At 39.3% G+C, this 21235-nt stretch overlaps 1 protein-coding gene and 1 pseudogene across 8 annotated transcripts; one reads left to right on the plus strand and one right to left on the minus strand.

The window, feature by feature from the left end:
• The first annotated feature begins 1826 nt into the window (after window positions 1–1826).
• On the plus strand, window positions 1827–8954 carry LOC147514547 (alpha-soluble NSF attachment protein 2-like). 7 transcript variants are annotated; one of them, XM_086583732.1, is made up of 15 exons: window positions 1827–1984; window positions 3444–3553; window positions 3645–4029; window positions 4600–4679; window positions 4936–5087; window positions 5662–5821; window positions 5939–5986; window positions 6647–6793; window positions 6957–7373; window positions 7672–7739; window positions 7855–7954; window positions 8075–8134; window positions 8240–8381; window positions 8454–8571; window positions 8715–8954. In XM_086583732.1, exons 4-9 carry the CDS (start codon window positions 4659–4661, stop codon window positions 7191–7193), a joined length of 765 nt encoding a protein of 254 aa, XP_086439858.1. In that variant the 5' UTR covers window positions 1827–1984; window positions 3444–3553; window positions 3645–4029; window positions 4600–4658; the 3' UTR covers window positions 7194–7373; window positions 7672–7739; window positions 7855–7954; window positions 8075–8134; window positions 8240–8381; window positions 8454–8571; window positions 8715–8954. The 7 variants fall into 7 exon arrangements, with proteins under 7 accessions (XP_086439858.1, XP_086439879.1, XP_086439844.1 ...); XM_086583753.1 differs by having other exon boundaries at window positions 6853–7373; window positions 7672–7954; XM_086583718.1 differs by having other exon boundaries at window positions 7672–7954.
• A 10173-nt stretch (window positions 8955–19127) lies between these two features.
• Window positions 19128–20564, minus strand: LOC147514548 (putative galacturonosyltransferase-like 1 pseudogene; annotated as a pseudogene). The gene has a single exon (XR_015208559.1). The product of XR_015208559.1 is annotated as a putative galacturonosyltransferase-like 1 pseudogene (transcript).
• Between the last annotated feature and the right edge of the window lie 671 nt (window positions 20565–21235).

Here is a 21235-nt window from a genome sequence, read left to right on the forward strand (position 1 = left end):
AAGACGTCCTTCATAACCGAGCAAGGTACGTTCTGCTACAACGTCCTACCTTTCGGCTTGAAGAACGCAAGAGCGACCTACCAAAGACTGGTCACCAAAATGTTTAAAGACTTGCTAGGAGACACTATGGAGGTCTACATAGATGACATGGTGGTCAAAAGCGAAAAGGCAGGTGATCACATCTCCCACCTACAAGAGGCCTTTGAACGACTCCGCCAAAACAAGATGAAGCTCAACCCAGCCAAATGCGTATTTAGAGTAGCCTCAGAGAAATTCTTAAGTTACCTCGTCTCACAAAGACGCATTGAAGCAAACCCAGAACAGATATGAGCTCTCCTTGAAATGTCAGAACCAACCACAAAGCAACAAATCTACAAGTTATCTAGCATGGTTTCAACCCTCAACAGGTTCATCTCAAGAGCATCTGACAAATGCAGACCATTCTTACAAATACTCCAAAAGGGAGCAAATTTCACTTGGACAGACGAGTGCCACAAAACCTTCACCGACCTGAAAGCCTATTTATCAACTCCACCCGTCCTGTCCAAACCAGAAGAAGGAGAAACACTAGGGCTATACCTTGCAACGATTGACTTCGCAATCAGCTCAGTTCTCTTTCGCGAGCACGATGGAATCAAAAAGTCGGTCTACTTCACCAGCAAGACATTGGCAGATGCAGAAATACACTACTCTCTGATGGATAAAACAATGTTTTTTTTACTCTACTCAGCTCAGAAGTTCCGACCTTACTTCCAATCTCACAGCATCAAGGTCATTACTGATGTACCCATCAAACAGGTATTGAGTTCTAACAACAAGATAGCCCGCATGGCCAAATGGGCTGAAGAACTCGGAGAACATCATATCGAGTTCGTTCCTAGAGCGTCTCGCAAAGGCTAGGTCATTGCTGATTTCTTGGCAGATTTCCCCATCGAAGACGTCAACTGGGAACCCGAGCCAATCGCTTCACTCCATCAACAAGCCACCCCAGACATATGGCACCTCCACATAAATGGCGCATGCAATAGCAGTGGTAGTAGACTGGGGGTTGTATTAACTTCACCAGAGGGAGCCCAGCTACAGAAATCAATCAAAATCGATTTCGCAACGTCCAACAATGAAGCATAATACGAAGCATTGATCATAGGCCTCCGAATGGCACAACAACTACAAGTGTCAAAGCTTAAAGCTTACAGCGATTCCCAGCTAATCGTCAAGCAGATCACCAAGGAATATGTCACGAATGGAGCAAACTTGGCAAAGTATGCTCAAGTCATTTATGACATAATCAGCTCGTTCAAAACATTCTCCTTAGACCATATTCCTCGAGAGGACAACATACATGCAGATAGTTTGGCTTTCCTAGCCTCCAAAACACAAGAGGTATGTCCGACCACAATCTATATTGACATTCTGGAACGACCTGCTTACTAGTAAGAAAATATCAACAGCCTCACAGATTTCCAGCCCTCATCTGAAGAAGAAATCAATCAATCTTGGATGGGCCCATTCCTCAAGTTCATCTTACATGGTGATGTCCCATCAGAAACAAAGCATGCTCGTGCAATACAACTCCTAGCCCCAAGATACACAGTTATCAAAGGAAGACTCACTACACCATAATAGGATATTTGCAACACGCACCTTTTTTGATTTGCAACGCTTATTTAGCGTTAGTAAGTTTCCAACGTTAAATAAGCGTTGGTAATGTTGTAAAGCGTTGCTTTATTTGGGTGAATTTCCGGAATTAATTGCTAACGCTTAAAAAGCGTTGAAGAAGTGTTACAAACTTAAAAATTTCGCGAACAGAGAGAAACCAAAAATATCAAAATATAAAACATAATTTTTTTTTTCTCTCCTCTCTCTCTCTCCGCCGCATTATCTCAAGATCCCTAATTTTCGCACTCCTCAATCAAAGAAAGAAGAAGAAAACAAAGAGTTTGGAAGTCCGTTTTGACACAGTCGTATTTTCTTGCAGTTTGAGGTAATAATCTTTCATTTTCTTCCTTAATTAACTAGTCCTGATTATCGACATTGCAAGAAATGGATGTTTAGCTAGTGGTTGTTTTAGTTAGTGTCCACAGCCCATATTTTGTCTCAAGTTGCAGCGTCACTTGGTATCTAATTCCTCTTCTATGATCTGGTGGTTGGTGTTTTTGTTGGCTGCCTAATTTTTCTTCTTCTCTTTCAAGTGGGACTGTGTTGTAGGAGAAACATATTGTTCATCAAGGTCTCATGATCTTATTTATTTTTGAGAGTTTTCACACCCCCTCTTGTTTTTCACTTTATATCATCTTGGAATGTTGAAAGTTGTATAAAACGATTTCCAATGAGATCTAAACGTATATGCAAAGCTGCATTTTCTTTTTCAAACTTCCTATTCTTCTTCTTATTTCTCTGAGTTCTCTTTCAAACTTCCTACCTACTTAGCTTTCTTTTGTTGGGCACTAGAAACCTGAAACTGGGTAACTCAGACAGACGTGGGTACAATAGAAGAGACTCAAGAGAGAGAGAAAGGGTTCAATGAGAATGTTAAGTGCTATTGTGTGGGTGCATGTGTTTGGAATTCAATGATAAAAGCACTTTTTCCATTTTCCACGCTGATCTTTCTCTTTCTCTAGTCCTCTATTCAGTGTATGGTATGTATCATTTGGCTCTTATATATATATATTTGAAATGAGCTTTTTGAGTTTTTGAGTTGGTTGGATATTGTCTTTGGAGTTACGATGAAGTATGATGTTTTTGTTTCATGGTATATTATCATTTGGTTCTTCTGAGAAATGGGCTTTTGGAAATTTTTAGTTTGATAAATTATGTGCTAGTGATGACAAATAAGCAGAGGTTTTGGATAATTTGCTATTTGAGCTGCTTTTGCTCACACACACACTCTCTCTCTCTCTCCTCTTTTTTTGTCTCACCCTCTTCCTATTTCTTAGTTGTGGTCTTTTGTTTTGGTAGAGTTTGTGCTGCTATTCAATAACATTAGCTAAAATTTTATTTGATGTTTTTGTTCTGGTTTCAAATAGTGTCCATATGTTGCACTATATTAAAGTTTGTAAACAGAGAATTTTTATGAATGTTGAATCAATGATTCTTATTGTTTATTGTGATTTTTTCTAGTTCCAGTTGTTGTTTAGTGGGATTCCATTCCTTTTTGGGGGCTTTTGCTGCTTATTCAAAGTATTTATACATAAAAGCACTTTTTGAACATTTCATATAGTTGGATACTCTTGGGTTTTTCTAGTTCTACTTCTCTGCGATTGGCTTTTAGCTTTTTCCCTTTTTGGTATTCTGTTCGGTTATGTTACAACTGCAAGTTTGCAACCACCTGATTTTGGATGATGCCATTTCAGTTATGCTTTTTTTTTTGTTATGATTTGGTAGCCTAATATGTTTTTTGGCCAAAACATCAGTTTCTTAATAAGTATCTTTCTCTCTTGCAGCAACATTAACTGTTTCAGCTCCATCATAGAGAAACCTCTTCAAGGCAAGTGTTTTCGCATTGGAGATAAGAAGCTGATAACTTTGTTTGATATCTGTTTTCCTAGCCAAGGTAAGAAGGGTTTCCATATTTTCTCGTTATATTGCTAAAGTATCATAATACACCAATCTTCATTATTGACAAATAATTTTCCTCTGCTTAGGTTTGAGTGACTTAGATATGGACAAGAACAGAACAAGTGAATCCTCTCCAAGAGGAGTTCTAGATAACTGCACTAGGAGCTTAGAATCCGAAACAAGTTCTTCCACGGCCAATACTTCAGATTGTGAAGCTCAACCGAACCGTAAGAATGTTTCGCACTGGCGTTCATTCCTCCATTTATTGAAAAGTCCCGTGAAGAAAAAATTAAAGGAAGTTTATAATGATTCTGGGCATGAGAGGAAGAGCCAAGCACGGTCTAGGCCAAAGAGAAATGCCCCGTCATACAAGGATCCCTTGGCGGATTCCAAATTGGAGATGATAAAGAATATCAAAGCACAGAGGATGGAAACAGAAACCAAGAAAATAGAAGCCATGGAATGGGCAAAGTAAGTACACTTCTTTCTTTTTTCTCATGGAAGGCAATGGATATATGAATGAAAGGCAGCACAGATCAGTGTAGCATATTCTTTTCATACTTGGCTTTCCTCGTCTGATTATAAATATCTTATTTTCCATAGTAAAGTAAAAAACTTTATTCTTAGAGATAGAAAAAAGCATGTCGAGCTTTCTGTCCCTAAGTGTTTTCTTACTGTTTTGAAGCTTGTTGTCGTATTCTGTAAAAACTGCACCGGAGTTTGGTCCGTGATATCCTTTTCTCTTTCTTTTTCTTTTGAATGCTAATATTCTTTCCCCCACACACTAATAATCTGAATAGAGATGGCTTTATCATAAAAGATGAAGACAATATATTGGATATTGAAAATTGAACTACTGAGCCTGGGTCTGTACGTCTGATTCTCAAGCACGATATGTGAACTTCTTTTGTTACAGCCTCTTCTTTTGACTATTCTTTTAGTTTTTTGTCTGAATAGTTGTATGTCATTTTGGCATTCTATCTGTTATTTTTTGAACTCATCTCATCTTCTTTGCTCCTTTTTACATTGGGCCGTGTGCAGAGGCCATATCGTGCTTGGAAAATGCAGTGAATTGTTTTACAGAAATTGGCAGACTAAATATGGCTGCAAGACACGCCAAGGTGAAATCCCTATATTCTGTTAAAAATCCATTTCATGTCTGAAATTATAAAGTGTGGGCTGTAGATGCATAACTTATCCTATTTGGTATAATCCTATGAATTTTTTTATTTTCTATTATGCTTGAGCGTGGGACTCTCGAGTTTTCACAATGAAGTGAATATGCATATAGATAGATATTTAGGATTGATTTGATGTAGTTCATAGCGCATGTGAGTTTAAATATGTGTAATGACACGGAAGCACATCTTTGTGCAGGAAATTGGGGAGTTATATGAGACTGAACAAGATCTTCTTCAGGCTATTGCTTACTTAGAACGAGCAGCAGATCTTTTTTCAAGTGAAGAAGTTACCACTTCTGCAAACCAGTGCAAGCAGAAAGTTGCACAGCTTGCTGCTCAATTGGAACAGTAAATTCCTTTCCTTAATTATGATATTGATTATTGAATCCTTGTATTTATTTATTTTTTATTCCTCCCGTTGATACTCTTCATTCTGTTTTGTTTTTGGTTTATACTTGGCTTTGGGGTTCTTTGTATTCCATGATTCACTTCCCAGTAAGCTGATTGTGAACCCTTCTATTCTCGGTGTTATGGAACAATACCACATAAAACCTTGTCAGTCAATAGTAGTTTGACCATGATGCTTAGAGACCCTATCCCCTTGCTGAAGGCGTGGATGTGTCTCAAAAGATTGCACCAGTTAATAGAAAAAAAACTCCAGTGGCCACCAACTTAACCTGCTTGCTGTCATGCTAAGTATTAATAATCCTTTTATTTGTAGGCATCATCTGGGTATCCACATCGCCAAAAACATGTCCTAAAGGGACTCAGATGCCTCATACTCAAGTGTCAGGCTTGCAGTGCGTTAGTTGCATGTTTGGCAAGAGTAAACATTATTTGAGAATGTTTGCCCCTGATAATGACGAATTCTACTTGTGAGAGAAAAAAAAATAACTAAACAAATATATGCACATACTTGCAGATATGCAAAGGCGGTTCAGATTTATGAAGAGATAGTGCGTCACTCACTCAACAATAACCTTCTAAAGTACAATGTCAAAGGGTATCTTCTCAATGCTGGTCTCTGCCAACTCTGTAAAGGCGACGCCATTGCAATACCCAACGCACTGGAGAAATATCAGGTTTATCCGGCATCTCTTCATTTTCTTTTAATTCCTTATTATTATTATTATTATTATTTTGTCCTATCTATAGCACATTAGTAGAATTTAATTAGTCATTATGCCTATGCTATGCAGGATTTGGATCCAACTTTCTCAGGGACACGTGAATACAAATTTTTAGCTGTAAGTTTTCATAGAAACACCTGGGACCCTCAGTCTGTATTTAGTTTATTGTGGATTTACTGAGAGTGAGTTTAGTTTCACCAATGAGTTCTGCTTTGCGGAAAGAAAATTTCTGGTCGACTCCTCTGTTAATACAGTTCTATATACTGGTCTTAGTCTATTCAATCAAAGGCTTGCCTAGATCCATCTCCTAGTCTCACCCCAAGTGCCTAGGCCCATCGCATATCCCCTAGGCTCACTTCCAGCGTCCAGACTTTTTACTACATAGGTCTTAATTGCAAAAATGACCATACCATATGAAGATATAACTCTAATTATACACCGGTAGTCCCTAGTACAGATAGGTTCTTTTCTCATGTTCATTTGTGGATTCTTAGTATGTGCAGTGACAGCTCAGAGTAGAATAATGATATTTAAAAGTAATTAAAATTTGTTTGGTTGGATATATATCTACTTAAATACTACTAATAAGATTGAAATGAATTTGATTTCATTTTATTCCTAGAAGAAATTCTACTGATAGGATTGAAATGAAGTGGATTTCTTTATTTCATTCCTGGTTGTGTAGTTTTTATGTATTGACTTTCTTGTGCCTCTACTATGGTTGCATACTAATTATATATATTGTTTTCTAAAATGTGTTGGGTTGTCAATGCACAGGGTGGTGCTAAGAAGGTTGTCATTTCTGCCCCAAGTGCAGATGCTCCCATGTTTGTTGTCAGTGTCAATGAGAATGAATACAAGTCAGACATCAACATTGTCTCCAACGCAAGTTGCACTACCAACTATCTTGCTCCCCTTGCCAAGGTTTGTTTATATTTCAATGGTGTTAAGATTTTCTGAAATTCAGGATCTCTGAAAGTCAGGCTTGCTACCAATGTGTGCACTTTAGAGGGAAAACGCTCAGTAGTAACTCCCTCTGCAGAATTCGCACCCTCTAAAGTTAAATACTCAGTGACTCCCTCTGAAGAGTGTTTCTCTGCAGTGTTATACTCCCCTTCAGACGCTGCAGTTGTCGCACACTCTGGGTGAGATTTCTCTGCAGTGGAATTCACCGCTGCCTTCTCCGGAGCTTTCTCTGCCGGGTTGCGCTCTGCATCCTCATGGACAGCAGTGCCCTCATGTACCACAGAGCCCTCATGGACAGCATCAGCACTGCCCTCATGCTCGTGCTCAAGATCCTCCTGATCCTCAACCACAGCGCTAAAATTCGCAGCAGCCCCCTCATGTTCAGCAGCAGCCCCCTCATGTTCTTCAGCAGCCCTCTCATGTTCGGCAGCACTAGAAATCTCAGCAGCCCCCTCGTGTTCAGCATCAGCTCCCTCTTGATCAGTAGCACCCTCATGCTCATGGGATTATACTGCCACAAAGGCATCTATTCTTCTGCGTAAGACACTCTTAAAATAGTATATTCGTGGTATGGGATGTAAACATGTGTTGCTTAATTGCTTTGTTTGCCTTACTTCACTGAATCACCGATGAGAAGAGAAGACAAACTAGCGAAATATAAAAGAATATAACAGTGCCTAATAGCAGATGGGATTTAACTGCTAAAAACAAATGGGTAACTAACTATTCATGAATATCGTCTATTTAAGGTATTTTAACTATTTAAGGTACGTTAAGTGCTTTTCTTGGATTCACAAGAACTTTCTTATGTCTGATTGTAATTTACTTGTATGTAGGTGCAACAATCAAAAGGTATCCCAAGGGCATCTGATTATCGGAATTCCATGCCAAGTGTCACTTGCAGGTAATTGCATTTTAACAAGGAAACCTTATTTTTAATTAACTTCAGCTGTATCTATTGCCACAGATGTTATGATTGTTATCTATGGAATTATCACACATTGAGTGTACGTGCTTAGTTTGCAACTGATATACTGGGCTTCACTTGGGTTGATTTGATCTTGGGGTTTAACAAAGAAAGAATGGATCATTGTTTTAGTTATTGCCCGCTTTTGAGAGGTTAGAGGCTTCAACTTAAATATTTTTCTCCTCTGTGTATAATTAAAGACTATGTATTGCAGTGGAGATAGTAATTAAATTTTAACTACTCTTCTGACATCTATTCTTATACGTGTTTAGGCTTTTGCTGATGAAATTGGAATTCCATTCATGGAAACCAGTGTCAAAAGTTCTACAAATGTAATAGTATTAGTAGTAGTAGTAATAATAGTAATAATTATCTTTCTTTCTTTGGCGTTACTGGTTTCTTGAATAGATTTGTATTAATTTCGTTGACTTTGGCAGAGTTGTTTGGCATTAAGATATGAGGCATTGATTCTTAGAGAGAAAATCCGTGGATGAGAATTGACTTCAAGTTTCATATCAAGAGTGGTTCAATTTTGCTAAAGATTTAGTGGGAAATGGATTTCACTACATTGCCGTCAAGGTAATTAATGAAATATTATTGTTTGCTTATTGGTGTTGTTGTTAAGCTAAAACTTTACTTGTTTGTTTGTAGGGGTGTGAAAGTGCATTTTCATGCATTCAGGCAAACAATGTTGTTTGCTGCTGAGAGATAAGTTCGTGCTTGATAATGTGAATCTTTCATGAATCTCCATTTGGGTTTTGATGCAAAGGTGAGAATCCCTAGTCCTTCTTTACTGTTAAGCTCAATCCACTATACCTTAGATTATCAGTATTTAGCGTTTGAATTGGTCTTGATCCCCTTATTGTCTGCTTCATGATCTTTTCTTGGTCGACTATTTTATCTTAATGCTAGGATCTCTTTTGGAGCATTTGTGGAAGTAAATGGGCGTAGGGTTTTCCACAACGCAAGCTGTTATCTCTTGTTTAGGATCATATAGTATGAAAACTTTTTTTATGGTGATAGTTCAACAATAAGTTTGTGAGGTTTAGAAAATCGCTCAAAGTTGTGAATGTATATGGTTGGATTAGTGTTGTACTTTATCAGTTTTTTTCCCCATATATATTATGGTTTCTTTGTAAAATAGTATGAAAATGTATTGTGTACAGGATAAATTTAGCTTAAATAATAATTTATGATTTATGTATATGGTGCAAGAGGGGGCATCTTTTTGTAGGTTTAGCTAGTCGCTACAAAATATGAGAATTTATTTTTTTTTTATCAGCAACCCATCAGCAACGGTTCATAACCGTTACAAATGATTTTTAAATTAATTTTTTTTAAATTAACTAACAACTTTGCAACGGTTAAAAACCGTTACAAATTACCAACGCTTAAAAAGCGTTGGTAAAATAAAAAAAACCGTTGCAAATATTTTAAATTTGTGTACAAAATAGTTATAAAAAGTGTTGCAAATCATTATTGCAACGCTTAAAAAGCGTTGGAAATTTATATTTGCAACGCTTATTAAGCGTTGCAAAAAATTTCAACACTTTACCCACGCCATATTTGCAACACTTAAAAAGCGTTGCGAAAATTATTCGCAACGCTTTTTTGACGTTGCAAATAGCCTGTTATGGTGTAGTGACTGTTCCGCAAATCAGCTGGAGGACCCCTCCTATGGTGCATAACTCCAAGGGAGGGACAACTCATTTTCGATGAAATCCACAAAGGTGAATGTGGCAACCACGCAGGAGCAAGATCACTGGCACACAAAGCAATCGCCCAAGGGTATTATTGGCCAGGCATGCATATTGAGGCAAAACGGTACGTTCTTAAATGCCTCCAATGTCAAACTTTTGGCCATAATCACCTAAGTCCAGTAAGAGAATTGATCAACATATCTAGCCTATGACTGTTCCACATGTGGGGGCTAGACATCATGGGACCATTCATCCCACAAAAGAAATCAGGGCTCAAATACGTCCTAGCAGCCACAAATTACTTCACCAAATGGGTTGAAGCAATCCCACTTGTCCAAGTCAAGGAAGTCAATGTAATCAACTTCATCTAGACTAATATCATCACTAGATTTGGTCTACCCTATACCCTAGTCATGGACAACGAAACACAATTTGCTGGCACACAAGTCAAGAATTTTCTACAAAAATGGCGCATCACTCAAGCATTTTCTACACCTAGATATGCACAAAGCAATGGCCAAGCATAGATCACCAACAAGGCCATCAAAGAAAACCTCCAAAAGAAGTTGGAAAGCAAGAAAAACCAATGGCCAGAGCAACTCGAAAACATTCTATGGGCATACAGAACAACAGCTAGATCTAGTACAAATGAATCTCCTTTCACACTTTGCTTCAGAACGGAAGCAGTGATACCATCAGAACTCACAATCACAACTACACATTCCGACATTGTTGAATCAGGAGTCAATGACAACATCTTGGCAAAAGAAGTTGATTTCCTAGAAGAACGTAAAAAAACTGCCGCAATATCCCTAGCTCAGTATCACCAAACAATCCAACGTTCTTACAACAAGAAGGTCGTCCCAAGATCTTTCTAAGCTAGTAACCTAGTCCTCAAAAAGACTTTAGCACCAGCCAAGCTCGACCCAACATGGGAGGGCCCCTACATTGTTGACAAAGTCGTTGGAAATGGCGCATATTGGATCAAAACCCAGCTTGGTGATAGGCTTCCCCGACCTTGGAATACAGCTCTCCTCAAGTGCTTTTATCAATAAGTTTTTTTTCTCCAAGTACATAAGTCAATATGGATTAAATCTCATCAACATTTTGAGTGCAGCTATCATTTTTGCATTACATAAGCACCTTGCATTTCACACTACGTAGCCCGACCTAAAACATCACAATGTCAGGTCGGATATCAAAGACGGAGTTCAGAACGGCTTAACAACAATAGCCATGCAGTAGTTAATTTCAATCAATTCAAATCAAGGTCCCCTAAAAGGACCCTAAACCAACCTAACACCAACACCAGGGTTAGGTATGGTTTAACTGTAATTGCCACTCAAAGGCCAATTATCAGACAAATTCAATCTAGGGGACCCCCAAAAGGACCCCAAGTCAACTTACGACCTCACAAAGGATTTAAGACAGACTCAAATATAATGGCCACTCAAAGGCTAATTATACCAATCAGAAATTCCCCCAAAAGGAACGAATCAGGGCATACACCTGAGGGCAAGACGAAGCCTAGGTACCAACTACGCAAATGCATCAGGCCATACTTAAACGCTCTACTGCCTGTGGCAAAAGACGACCTAGCAAAGACAAGCAGTCCATCAGGACTAGTACTACGCAGCACAGGTCGTCAAACAACAAATCAGTTAAAACAAAAGCAATCACATGCATACTTCAAGCCGACTTCAACAAGTAAGTAATTTAAATTTTTTTAATTACAGAATCGGTTAGATACTGAAGCCCCCAGGTTATCCCGGGAAAACAGCCTCAGTATCCCCATCAAAAAATAATATTGTATCAGTATCAAGAACAAAGAGCTGTGTAAATATTGTTCAAAAACCCCCCAACCCAAGAACAAGAACAAGCACAAGACGTTCAAAGACTTCCCAACCCAAGAGCAAGCACAAGACGTTCAGAATTAGTTCACAAAAAAAGATTATCCACATTCAAAGGGTCCAGATCACCGCCCTCTACAACACCAGAATCGACAACCTGATCAACAACAACTTCAGAAACATCCAAATCAGAAACAACAGAAGGAACAGCTGGAGCAACCGGTGGCACAACGACTTGGTCAGATGGCAGATCAGATGGTTTACTAGCATCTACACCAGCATCTACAGTAGACATTATTGCAGCCCCACTTTCAATAGACATCTTAAGGCGATCATACTTATCCAAAGCCTCAACATAGTCATCCAACAACACGTACACATCGCCACTCTCCACCATGTCCACCAAGTCGTTATATGCAGTCTCAACTCGTTCAGCAATGGAGCGCAGCCTCTTGCACTCATCAACCCATTGCTGAACCTCCAGCTTTGCGGAATCCATAGCGGGTTGCAGCAGAGCCACTCTACCACCAAGTTGTTGCACTTAGTCCTTCAGCCCTGCAACCTCCGGTCTCTCCACTTGCTGTTCAGCCACCAGTCTGCTACAAGTTTGCTTGCTGGCATCCAGCTCCTTCTTGTAACAGTCAGAGATAGACGCCATATCCTTCAGCTTCCGATACATCGCCAGAACCTAGCAAACAAAATAACAAATATAGACATTAAAATGGATCAAAATCAACAAGACCAAAAAGGAGCAAGCTCAGAAAGGAAGAATACTCACAAAGCATAACGACATTTCCATCTCCACAAAGTTCACATCCATACCCTTACTATCCAGCTTGCGCCTATTCCCGGCAAGCACAATACTCTCCAACAACGCCCCACTAACCAAAGGGAATTTGAAGCTACAGTCACCATTCACAACAAACTTCGGCAATATACTGTAGGGGTCCTCATACGTAACCAATCTATCAAGGACAGCACTATCACTTTTCTTACTTGGGTTCGTACTTTCTGACCCCTTGGCCTGCTCAGCAACAGGCTCAGCCTCACCAACTTTCTTCTTTCCATGGGCCTCAGCCAAGCCAGCATCATGAGCCAAATCAATCAGGTTTATCCTCTTCAGAGGAGCCCGACCTGAAGACGAACGACCTTCAACAGAACCAGATCGGTCTTCAGACTCAGTACGGGCCTTCTTAGCCCCTTCCGACTCAACCACTTCGGAACGCCTTTTCAGATTAGGCTTTCGGAACGAAGTGGGAGCATCACCCTCCCCACCAGCACTGCCACCTGCAGCACCACCAGCACTTCCAACACCCGCATCTCCAGAAGAGAAGCAGTTGGATGCAGAACGATCTGCATCACTAGAGGAGAAGCGGTTGGATGCAGAGCATGCCACATCCCCCAGCTCAGAACGTTGGGATGCAAAGCGACTTGCGTCACCCAGCTCAGAACGTTGAGATGACAACCGATTTGCGTCACCTAACTCAGGACGTCTGGAAGGTGTCACCTCTCTAGCCGTCTTCACCGCACCAGAATGGTGTTCAGCGACCCCACCAGACGTCCTAGCTCCACCAGAACGGCTGTCACCAGCACCTCCACTCCTTTTCACTCCAGAAATAGGTGTTTTCTTGTGACTCTCCCTCTCCATGGCAGATTCCGAGCTAGAATCAGAAAGTTCAACCACTACCTTGCGAGCCCTAGCCTTTTGCTCCAGCCTCTTACGGTTGATTTTCTTCCCTTCACGCCTCTTAAAGTAATGTGCAACCTCCCCCAACAAAGCCTGTTTATCCTCCAAACTCAAACAAGCAAACCTTTCAATAACACCGTTCTTCGTACGAAAAGGGATAGAAATCTCTGCAAAAACAAACCCAAATAAATCAGAACGTCCAAATTATAATTTAAAATACACACATTACGACCTACCACGAGATTGTACAACACGTTTATCAATCTCCAAACCAGGAGGACAATATCTACCCGCAGCCAACAACGACCTACGACTCCAGTCCTCCTTGCTCACCCCCACAATAATAGGAGACTTCCCCTTATAAACATGAAAACTAAAGTTCATAACACCCAACCTCCTAAAAACAAAGTGCTCAATCACATCGTTTAAACAGATGTTGTAGCCCCTGTCATTCAACAAGTCCAACACATGGAGAACCCTCCCACTGTTCTCCACAAGCTGACAGGGGGTTTTCCCCAAAAAGTTCAACACCTCCACAGTAAGACGGGAAAAGGGCAGCCTCATCCCAGCCTTCAACTGCCCATAACAAACAACTACTCCTCCACCCCAAGGAACGTAGTCGTTAGTATACAAATTCTTCTCCCCAACCAGATCGTATATGACCAGGTCGGATTTCACCCAACCAAACTCCTTACTCAAAGCGGCATAACAATTCACCGACTTAGGCTTCCTCTCATCCACCGTCTCCAACGAGGAAGACGACGAAGCCTCATCACCACTACGAACCCTCTCCTCACTTTCTTCACTTATAGTTCTCTCTCTCCATTCATTAACTTCAACCTCACCACTCAAACTATCACTAGTCATAGACATTGCACAATCAAAAAAAGAAAGAAAGCTTAAGCTTTTAAAGTTGAAAAACGAACCTGATTCAAGAAGGACGAGAAGTTTTTTTCTTCTTCTTTCTCTTTTTCTTTTTTTCTTTCACTCTGGATTGTTTTTTTCCTTTGGTTGAAAAGTGAACAAACAAAATGCTTCTACAACTCAAAAACCCCTCAACTACCCAAACACCTTGAGACAATCAAAACGTTTCGTGTTCCCAAAACTTAAATCATTACTCGCCCACAAATCGCCGTAACTCTGGGCCCACAAATCCAGCCCAACAATTCCCGCACATTTCCCAAAACCTAAATTCAAAACAAACCAGCTGTCAGACACGTGCTTTCAAACTTTACTTTTTAAACCGTTCTTGTTCCACGCAACAGCTGTCCAAAGAACAAATAAAAAGTAAAGGGGATTGTGTAAGTACCCTTCGTTCTATACTATAGAGCACGTGTCCACAAGGCAGGACGTCTTCATCTCGTCCCACAACATCAGATCATACCAACGACCCAACACCCAGGTCGTTACCAGCAGCAGTTACAGCCATTCATGGAAAGATATCAACTAGCGCAATCCTGGAGCTCAGTCAACGCAACAATCAAGAAAACATTTACTTTGTAACATCAAAGTAATGGCAAATCATCAAGATAGCATACAAGGTGGATCTGCAATCCATAACGGTTCAGACACACATCTACAAATAGAGAGAGATGAACTACGTAAGGCTTGATTCAAGTTTACCCCGAGAAACTTGATACGTAGGCAACTTTTATCCCAAGAAGAGTGCAGTCATTTCCTATCCAACAGATCATCAGGTCGTAGTCCCAAAATAACCAACATCTACAGACACTAAAAATGTTAGGAACCACAACCATAATAAGTAGATGTTAGTATCACACTATCACTTTGATGTAGGAGTGGTGGAGCGTTAACTGTCAAACAATCTGAAAAAATCGATCTCTAACTGAGAATCGATAAAAGTCGATCTTTAACCAAGAGTCGATCAAATAATAATATAAATAAACAAGAAGTCCCCTTTGCAAACTCTAACATCACCTTAAATAAGCGACCAAACACTTAAACAAACAATGACTTAAAAGACCCCTAAAGTCCACCGATTAAAACCCTACGGAAATAAAAGATCGAACTAAAAATGGCTCAAGGGCATGCACCCCCTATGAGGGAACAAGCCAAGGGCGTGCGCCCCTCTACCCCTCTATTCCCTATCATTCTCCTCGTCTTGGAGGACATTCGTCCTCGAATGTTACTGGCGCAAAGACAGAAGATGAATAGCAAAACAGACGGAAGTCGTCCTCGAACTTTGCAACGATATTGACTAATTTGCATAGTTTGACGATAATAACGTGCACAAACAAATATCTTTTGAAAAGAAAGCAATGATTCTTTTCCATTAATAAATCTGCAAAGTCGTTAAGGAACGGATCTGCGAAACCTTCAAACAAACGTACTAAACCAACACAACCAGATCTTTCCTCGAAGTTATATAGACAAACTTGGATCCACAAAACACAAAACAAATAATCCTTCATTGTACCAACTTGATAATACATCCCCTTTTCAACAGACTCCTCATCAAACAAAGGGGGTAAATCCTAATCAACAAAATTCAATTTTTCTTCAACTTCAAAAATAAAAATTGAAGTTTTTTCAACCACATCAACAAAGTTTGAAGTTTTAGAACTTTTTACCTTCAATGCATCTTCCATTGCTAGTGTCTAATGCTCATAAGAATGGTCAAGCTGCCGAGTAAAGGCGGCGACCTGACAGGTTAGCGATGCTATCTACCTAGAAAGTTCGGTCATGCTCTCTTTATCATACATATCCAGTCCGTAGCTGATTATGATACCAACTGATGTAGGAGTGGTGCTGCGTTAGCTCTCAAACAATCTGAAAAATCGATCTCTAACCGAGAATCGATAAAAGTTTATCTTTAATCAAGAGTCAATCAAATAAAATTAAAAAAAAAAAATAAGTCCCCTTTACATACCTTAACATCGCTTTAAATAGGCGTCCAAACACTTAAACAGACAATGACTTAAAAGACTCCTAAAGTCCACCAATTAAAACCCTACGGAAATAAAAGATCGAACTAAAAATGGTTCAAGGGCGTGCGCCCCCTATGAGAGAACAAACGAAGGGCGAGCGCCCCTCTACCCTTCTATTCCCTATCATACTTACTCTTTACCAATTACCACAACAATACAAATATTTCTCTCTAATGTACATAAATGTTGATCCGAGCCTAGTGATGATCATTATGTCTTTAAGACAGATTTTTCCCCTCACGGTGTTTTAAGGTTGGATTGGAAACTATCTCCCTAAATATAGGGCAGGGAATCAGGTCGGGTAAACCCGAATTCGACCCGACCCGATTACCGAATACATCGGGTTCGGGTGCATTTTCATATCTGTTTATTTATTTGGGTTGGGTTCGGATTCGGGTATGTCGGATTAGGATATAATTTTTGGGTTTTTTTTGAATTTTTAGTGTTATTCAATCGGTTCAGTCGAGTTCGGATATTAAATTTCGGTTTTATTCGGATTCAAGTTCGGGTTCATATATTGTCAAACTATTTGGGTTCGGATTCGGATATAGCCATATCCAACCTGAACCCGAACTCTGCCCTACCTAAATAGTACGGATTTTAATTTCCTTATATGGAAAGCAATTTCACATAATCAGTGAACTCAACATTATGTTTTGACTAAGAACAGAGAGGAAAAGATATGCATAAAAAGATGTCTCTTCAAACCACAACGTCCAATATTTATTGGAGAGTGTTGCCTTTTCGAACAATCACATTTTTTCAGTATAATGCAACGTTTCGAACCGTTGTACCATTTTTTCTCTCTTTACTGTTTCAAGAGAAATTGTTAAAAAATTGGTTGTCCAAAAAGAATACACTACATACCACCTTCTCATTCCCATGCCCAGTCGGTCGGACGGCGACGTGCATGTCTTTCTTACGGAGCTTGACTGCATTCCGTCTCCACGGAAAATTAGTGATACATTTAGGGCCCAACCCAAGTAGCCACAATTGGGCCTTATAAACTCAACAACTCTTTGGTGGTCACCCCATGTGGGACTAAGTGTTTTTCACACTCATTTTTCAGCAATTTCATCTCAAGTGGCATAACTTTTGAGACAAATATCTCATTCATTTCTCAATAGATTTGTGTAATTTCAAGTCTCATGTGTTTACTACTGTAACGACCCTACTACTACGTACTCAAATAATACCGATACTGTCCCCACTTATGTCACTTAAAGGCCTATGTCCAGAGCCTGCCCAACCATGGGTGTGGGGTTTTAACTCAAAAGGCATCGACATTAATAAGTGGTAGTCGATCCAATATAACCAGGATCCTAGACGAATTCTTAACCGATGTGGGACTAAACCCAATCCAAGGTGTTCCCACCAGCTTAGGAGAGAGTCGTCCTCGGCTCTGATACCAATGTAACGACTCTATTACCACATATTCAAACAATGCCGATACTGTTCCCAGTTACGTCACTCAATGGCTCAGGTCCAAAGCCTGCCCAACCATGGGTGTGAAATTTTAACTCAAAAAGTCTCGACATTAGTAACTGATATTCGTCCAATATAACCAGGATTCTAGACGACTTCCTAACCGATATGAGACTAAACCCAATCTAGAGTGTCACAACTACACTATGAACTTTCAATATACATCTATTTTTCTAACAAAAATATAGACAAGGTGAAAAATAGAATATATATAATTGAGGTAAAAAAAATTGAGATAGGGATGGAATCATGGAAAGAGTTTGATGATCCAGTTCTCCGTATTCAACTTCTCACTTGGCTTAGAATCTATTTGTTTTTTCTTTTCAAGGATCCTTGTGCCCCATCAACCACAATAATAATAATTATTATTATTATTATTATTATTATTTTCTTTTTATCAACCACAATTAATTTTTAACATAAACCACATACACACTAAAGTACTAAACAAATCTTGGAATATGATACAAGTACATAACAAATTAAGCACAGTACGTTAATAACACGCGGTATTGTACAATATATCTTTTGAATGGCCAGAACACACTTAATTTCTTAATTCATAATAATGGAAGAAAAGCTTCCTTTAACAGAAAGCCAAATTTGCCAGATCTGACCAAGCACAACTTAAAATTATCATTGAAAAGGTTATACAATAATTTAATAAAAGTTGTAAATGATTGAGAAGCCAACTTGTAGAGAGAAAAAGCAATACATGTAATAATAGTTCTTGTATACTGAAAAAATAAATAAAGCTCGTTCTTTTTGGGACCTCGACTTCTTTAGGGACGGCACTCGGCAGTACACTAAATTCCTTATGTACATTGCTATGTAACTGTCACCCCTGTAGTCCAAATAGATAAAATCATATCTGAGATTGTGAACCAAATGTCTGAATCGCTGAATCTTTTTATTTAATAACCATTGATTTAGTAAACTCACAAGCTTATATTTTATTTTTAATTTCTTATTATTAAAAAGAAACACACAAAGCTATATAAGTAATGACAACGATTAACGGGTCATAATATTGGTTTAAAAATGCATGTATCAACATCAAGAGCTTTATAGCATAATAATCAGCGAAACTAGTAGTGTTAGCTAGAGTTTGGCATATGGCCAGCCAATTCTTTTTTCTCTCCAGTGTTGTAAAGTTCATATAGTAATGGTTTTCAAAAGCAAACTTGAAGGCTCATTCAAACTGATGAAACTCATATCAGTATGGTTATTTCAGGATTTTCAGCTAATGGTTTTAATTAGAGATAAATTTAAATTTTATTGGCAAAGACTACTAGTAAATGAAAATTGTTGACAAGGAATCCACTATTTAATATAAAACAGTGGTTCGGTAGCAATGCCAGTTGATCCATACATTAGATCATGTTGGGCATGTTGGACTAAGACACACAACGTGACACCGGCCTAAACAAAGTACAGGCAGTCCTTCACTCCAGAAGGCGGCAGTGGCTGTCTCGTATATGAGTCTTTAAGTGAAAAGCTTTCATAGTAAATTGTTGATCATCTTGCAAAAAATGAGTTCAATTCGAAATTTCTAAACTCGCAGAAACAAAAAAAGGTGTAAAAAATATAAAATAAGTTACACAAAATACATTGGCCAAATGAAAGAAAAAAACAGAATTCAAATAAGATGAAAATAGGCAAAATTTCCCTTGTTTTTCTCATTGTATTATTTTTCGATACATCTGTTTAATTACAGAGAGGGTACAAACAATGAACAGAGATATTCAAGTATTCAACCTGTTTTGTGTAAGCATCCGTATAATCTACAAACAACTCAAATCCCATCCATCATCTTTAATGACTTTAAGAACATTCAATGCAGAGAGACATACCAATTCAAGTCCATTGTACTGGCTGTCTGGTTCATTGCCCTCATCTTCTTTCATCCATTCTCAGTAACTTGCAAGAATCAAAGAAGTTGATTGTTTCACTCCAACATCTTCTATGTTCATGAATCAAGAGTGAATGGATTCTGTAATAAATCATAAGGCGCCCATAACGCGTCTAACGGACAAGGCCGGTTCGCGTCGAGTCTTGCCCATGGCTTACCTTTACCACTCCAATGCAATAAACTTACTGGACCTGAATGAAGATCTCTACAAAGTCCTCTAAAATTATCACCCCCTAGCCCATGTTGATTCCATCTATGATCAACTGGAGCTATATTTCCAGCAAAAACGAGTAAAAAAGGCGGTAAAGAACCCAATTCATAGATCCTCATTCTTTTTTGAAGTTCCATCCATTCTATAATCTTGGTTGTATAGTCTCCTGCTCTCCATCTCTCTAAATCAATGACCATAACACCTGTATTAAAATAACACGCTTTACGACCTTCAAATGTTAGCGATAGTGTTGGATTAGACCAGAAACTTGGTGTGAAGTAGGTCGTAAAGTTCGCGTTACAATACTCCGGTGCAGCTAAAACTACTGACTCATCGTCTTCATTCCCAAGAGGCGTGGCAGCGAGTTTAGCAATGTCGTCAACTAGAATCAGATCAGAGTCAAGGTACACGACGCGTTTAACACATATTGGAAGGAGACTAGCGAGGTAGTTGCGAGCGTAGTTGAGTGGAGAATCGAGTGCTGCACGTATAGACGTGGAAATGAGACCGCGGAGGGAAGAATCGTCGAAGGGGTAGATGTGAAATCTAAGGTAAGGGAAAGAATTTATGATGCTGAGGTGAAGATGATGAGTGTCAGTAGAGGCAGAAGCGATGAAGTGGAAGTCAATGTTTTGTGGACAAGATGAGTGTTGAAGGGCGGAGAGGATCGCGGCCATTGAGCCACGAAGGTACGCAGCGTCGAGTGTCATAGCAACATGGACTACTTGGTCTGAGCAAACAAAGGAGGAGGTGTCTTGTTCCTCGATGACGACTGCGCAATCCGGTGAGTTGTAGAATTGAGGTGCTTCCTTGAATATGGTGGCATTGATGGTAGTGGTGGAGAGAATAAGGAGAGAGGTGTAGAGGAGGAGGAGGTGGTGAGAGTGTAGTGTGGGTATAAACATGGTGGGAGTGCAAAGAAAGAGAGGTGGTTTGGTTTTAAAAGGAGAGAAAAGAGGGGAATAAATTGAGTTGAAAATTTGGGAAGTGAGGAGTGAACACGGTTATAAGGCTGGCACTCTGGCTGGGTCACCGTCTCAACGATCCTAGAAATGCTAAGTCAAGGTTGTAGGCTGCCTTCACATTGGGTCCTAGATTTTTGGATAAATTAATATCAGAGTGGATTTTAGTACATAAATATTTAGATACACCACATTGAGAAGTGGCAAGTGGCAAGTGGCAAGATGCCAAGATCTGCAGACATATTGACAAAGTTTAAGGTTCAAACTCCAGGATAGTATATGGGCATCTTATCAAAAAACAAAAAAACAGGATAGTATATGGGCAGGACATGTAAAACACCCTATAGATTGAAGACAAAAGAACTAGAAGTTTTGGTAGTGCAGCAAAATAATTTTCTCAGTTCTGTAAAGGGAACTTCGTTAGATTTTGTTCCTTGATAAGTTGATAGTAGGTTCTCTTTCACTTGTGAGTTTCTGTAATTAATTGACAAGTCGTTCATATCAACACTCCATAGTCAGTTCACTCAGTTGCTTAATTTAGAAAAAGGTCGTCTAATTTAAGTTTCTTTTTTGGGTTAAAGTTAATCAAAACTTTAATAATCCTAGTTTCTTGTTTGCAGATCTAATATCAGTGTCCAACACAATTTCAGGTAAAATCAGAGTTACTGTTGTTTAGTT

The sequence above is a fragment of the Coptis chinensis genome, chromosome 2, assembly GCF_015680905.1.
Source record: "Coptis chinensis isolate HL-2020 chromosome 2, ASM1568090v1, whole genome shotgun sequence".
NCBI lineage: Eukaryota > Viridiplantae > Streptophyta > Magnoliopsida > Ranunculales > Ranunculaceae > Coptis > Coptis chinensis.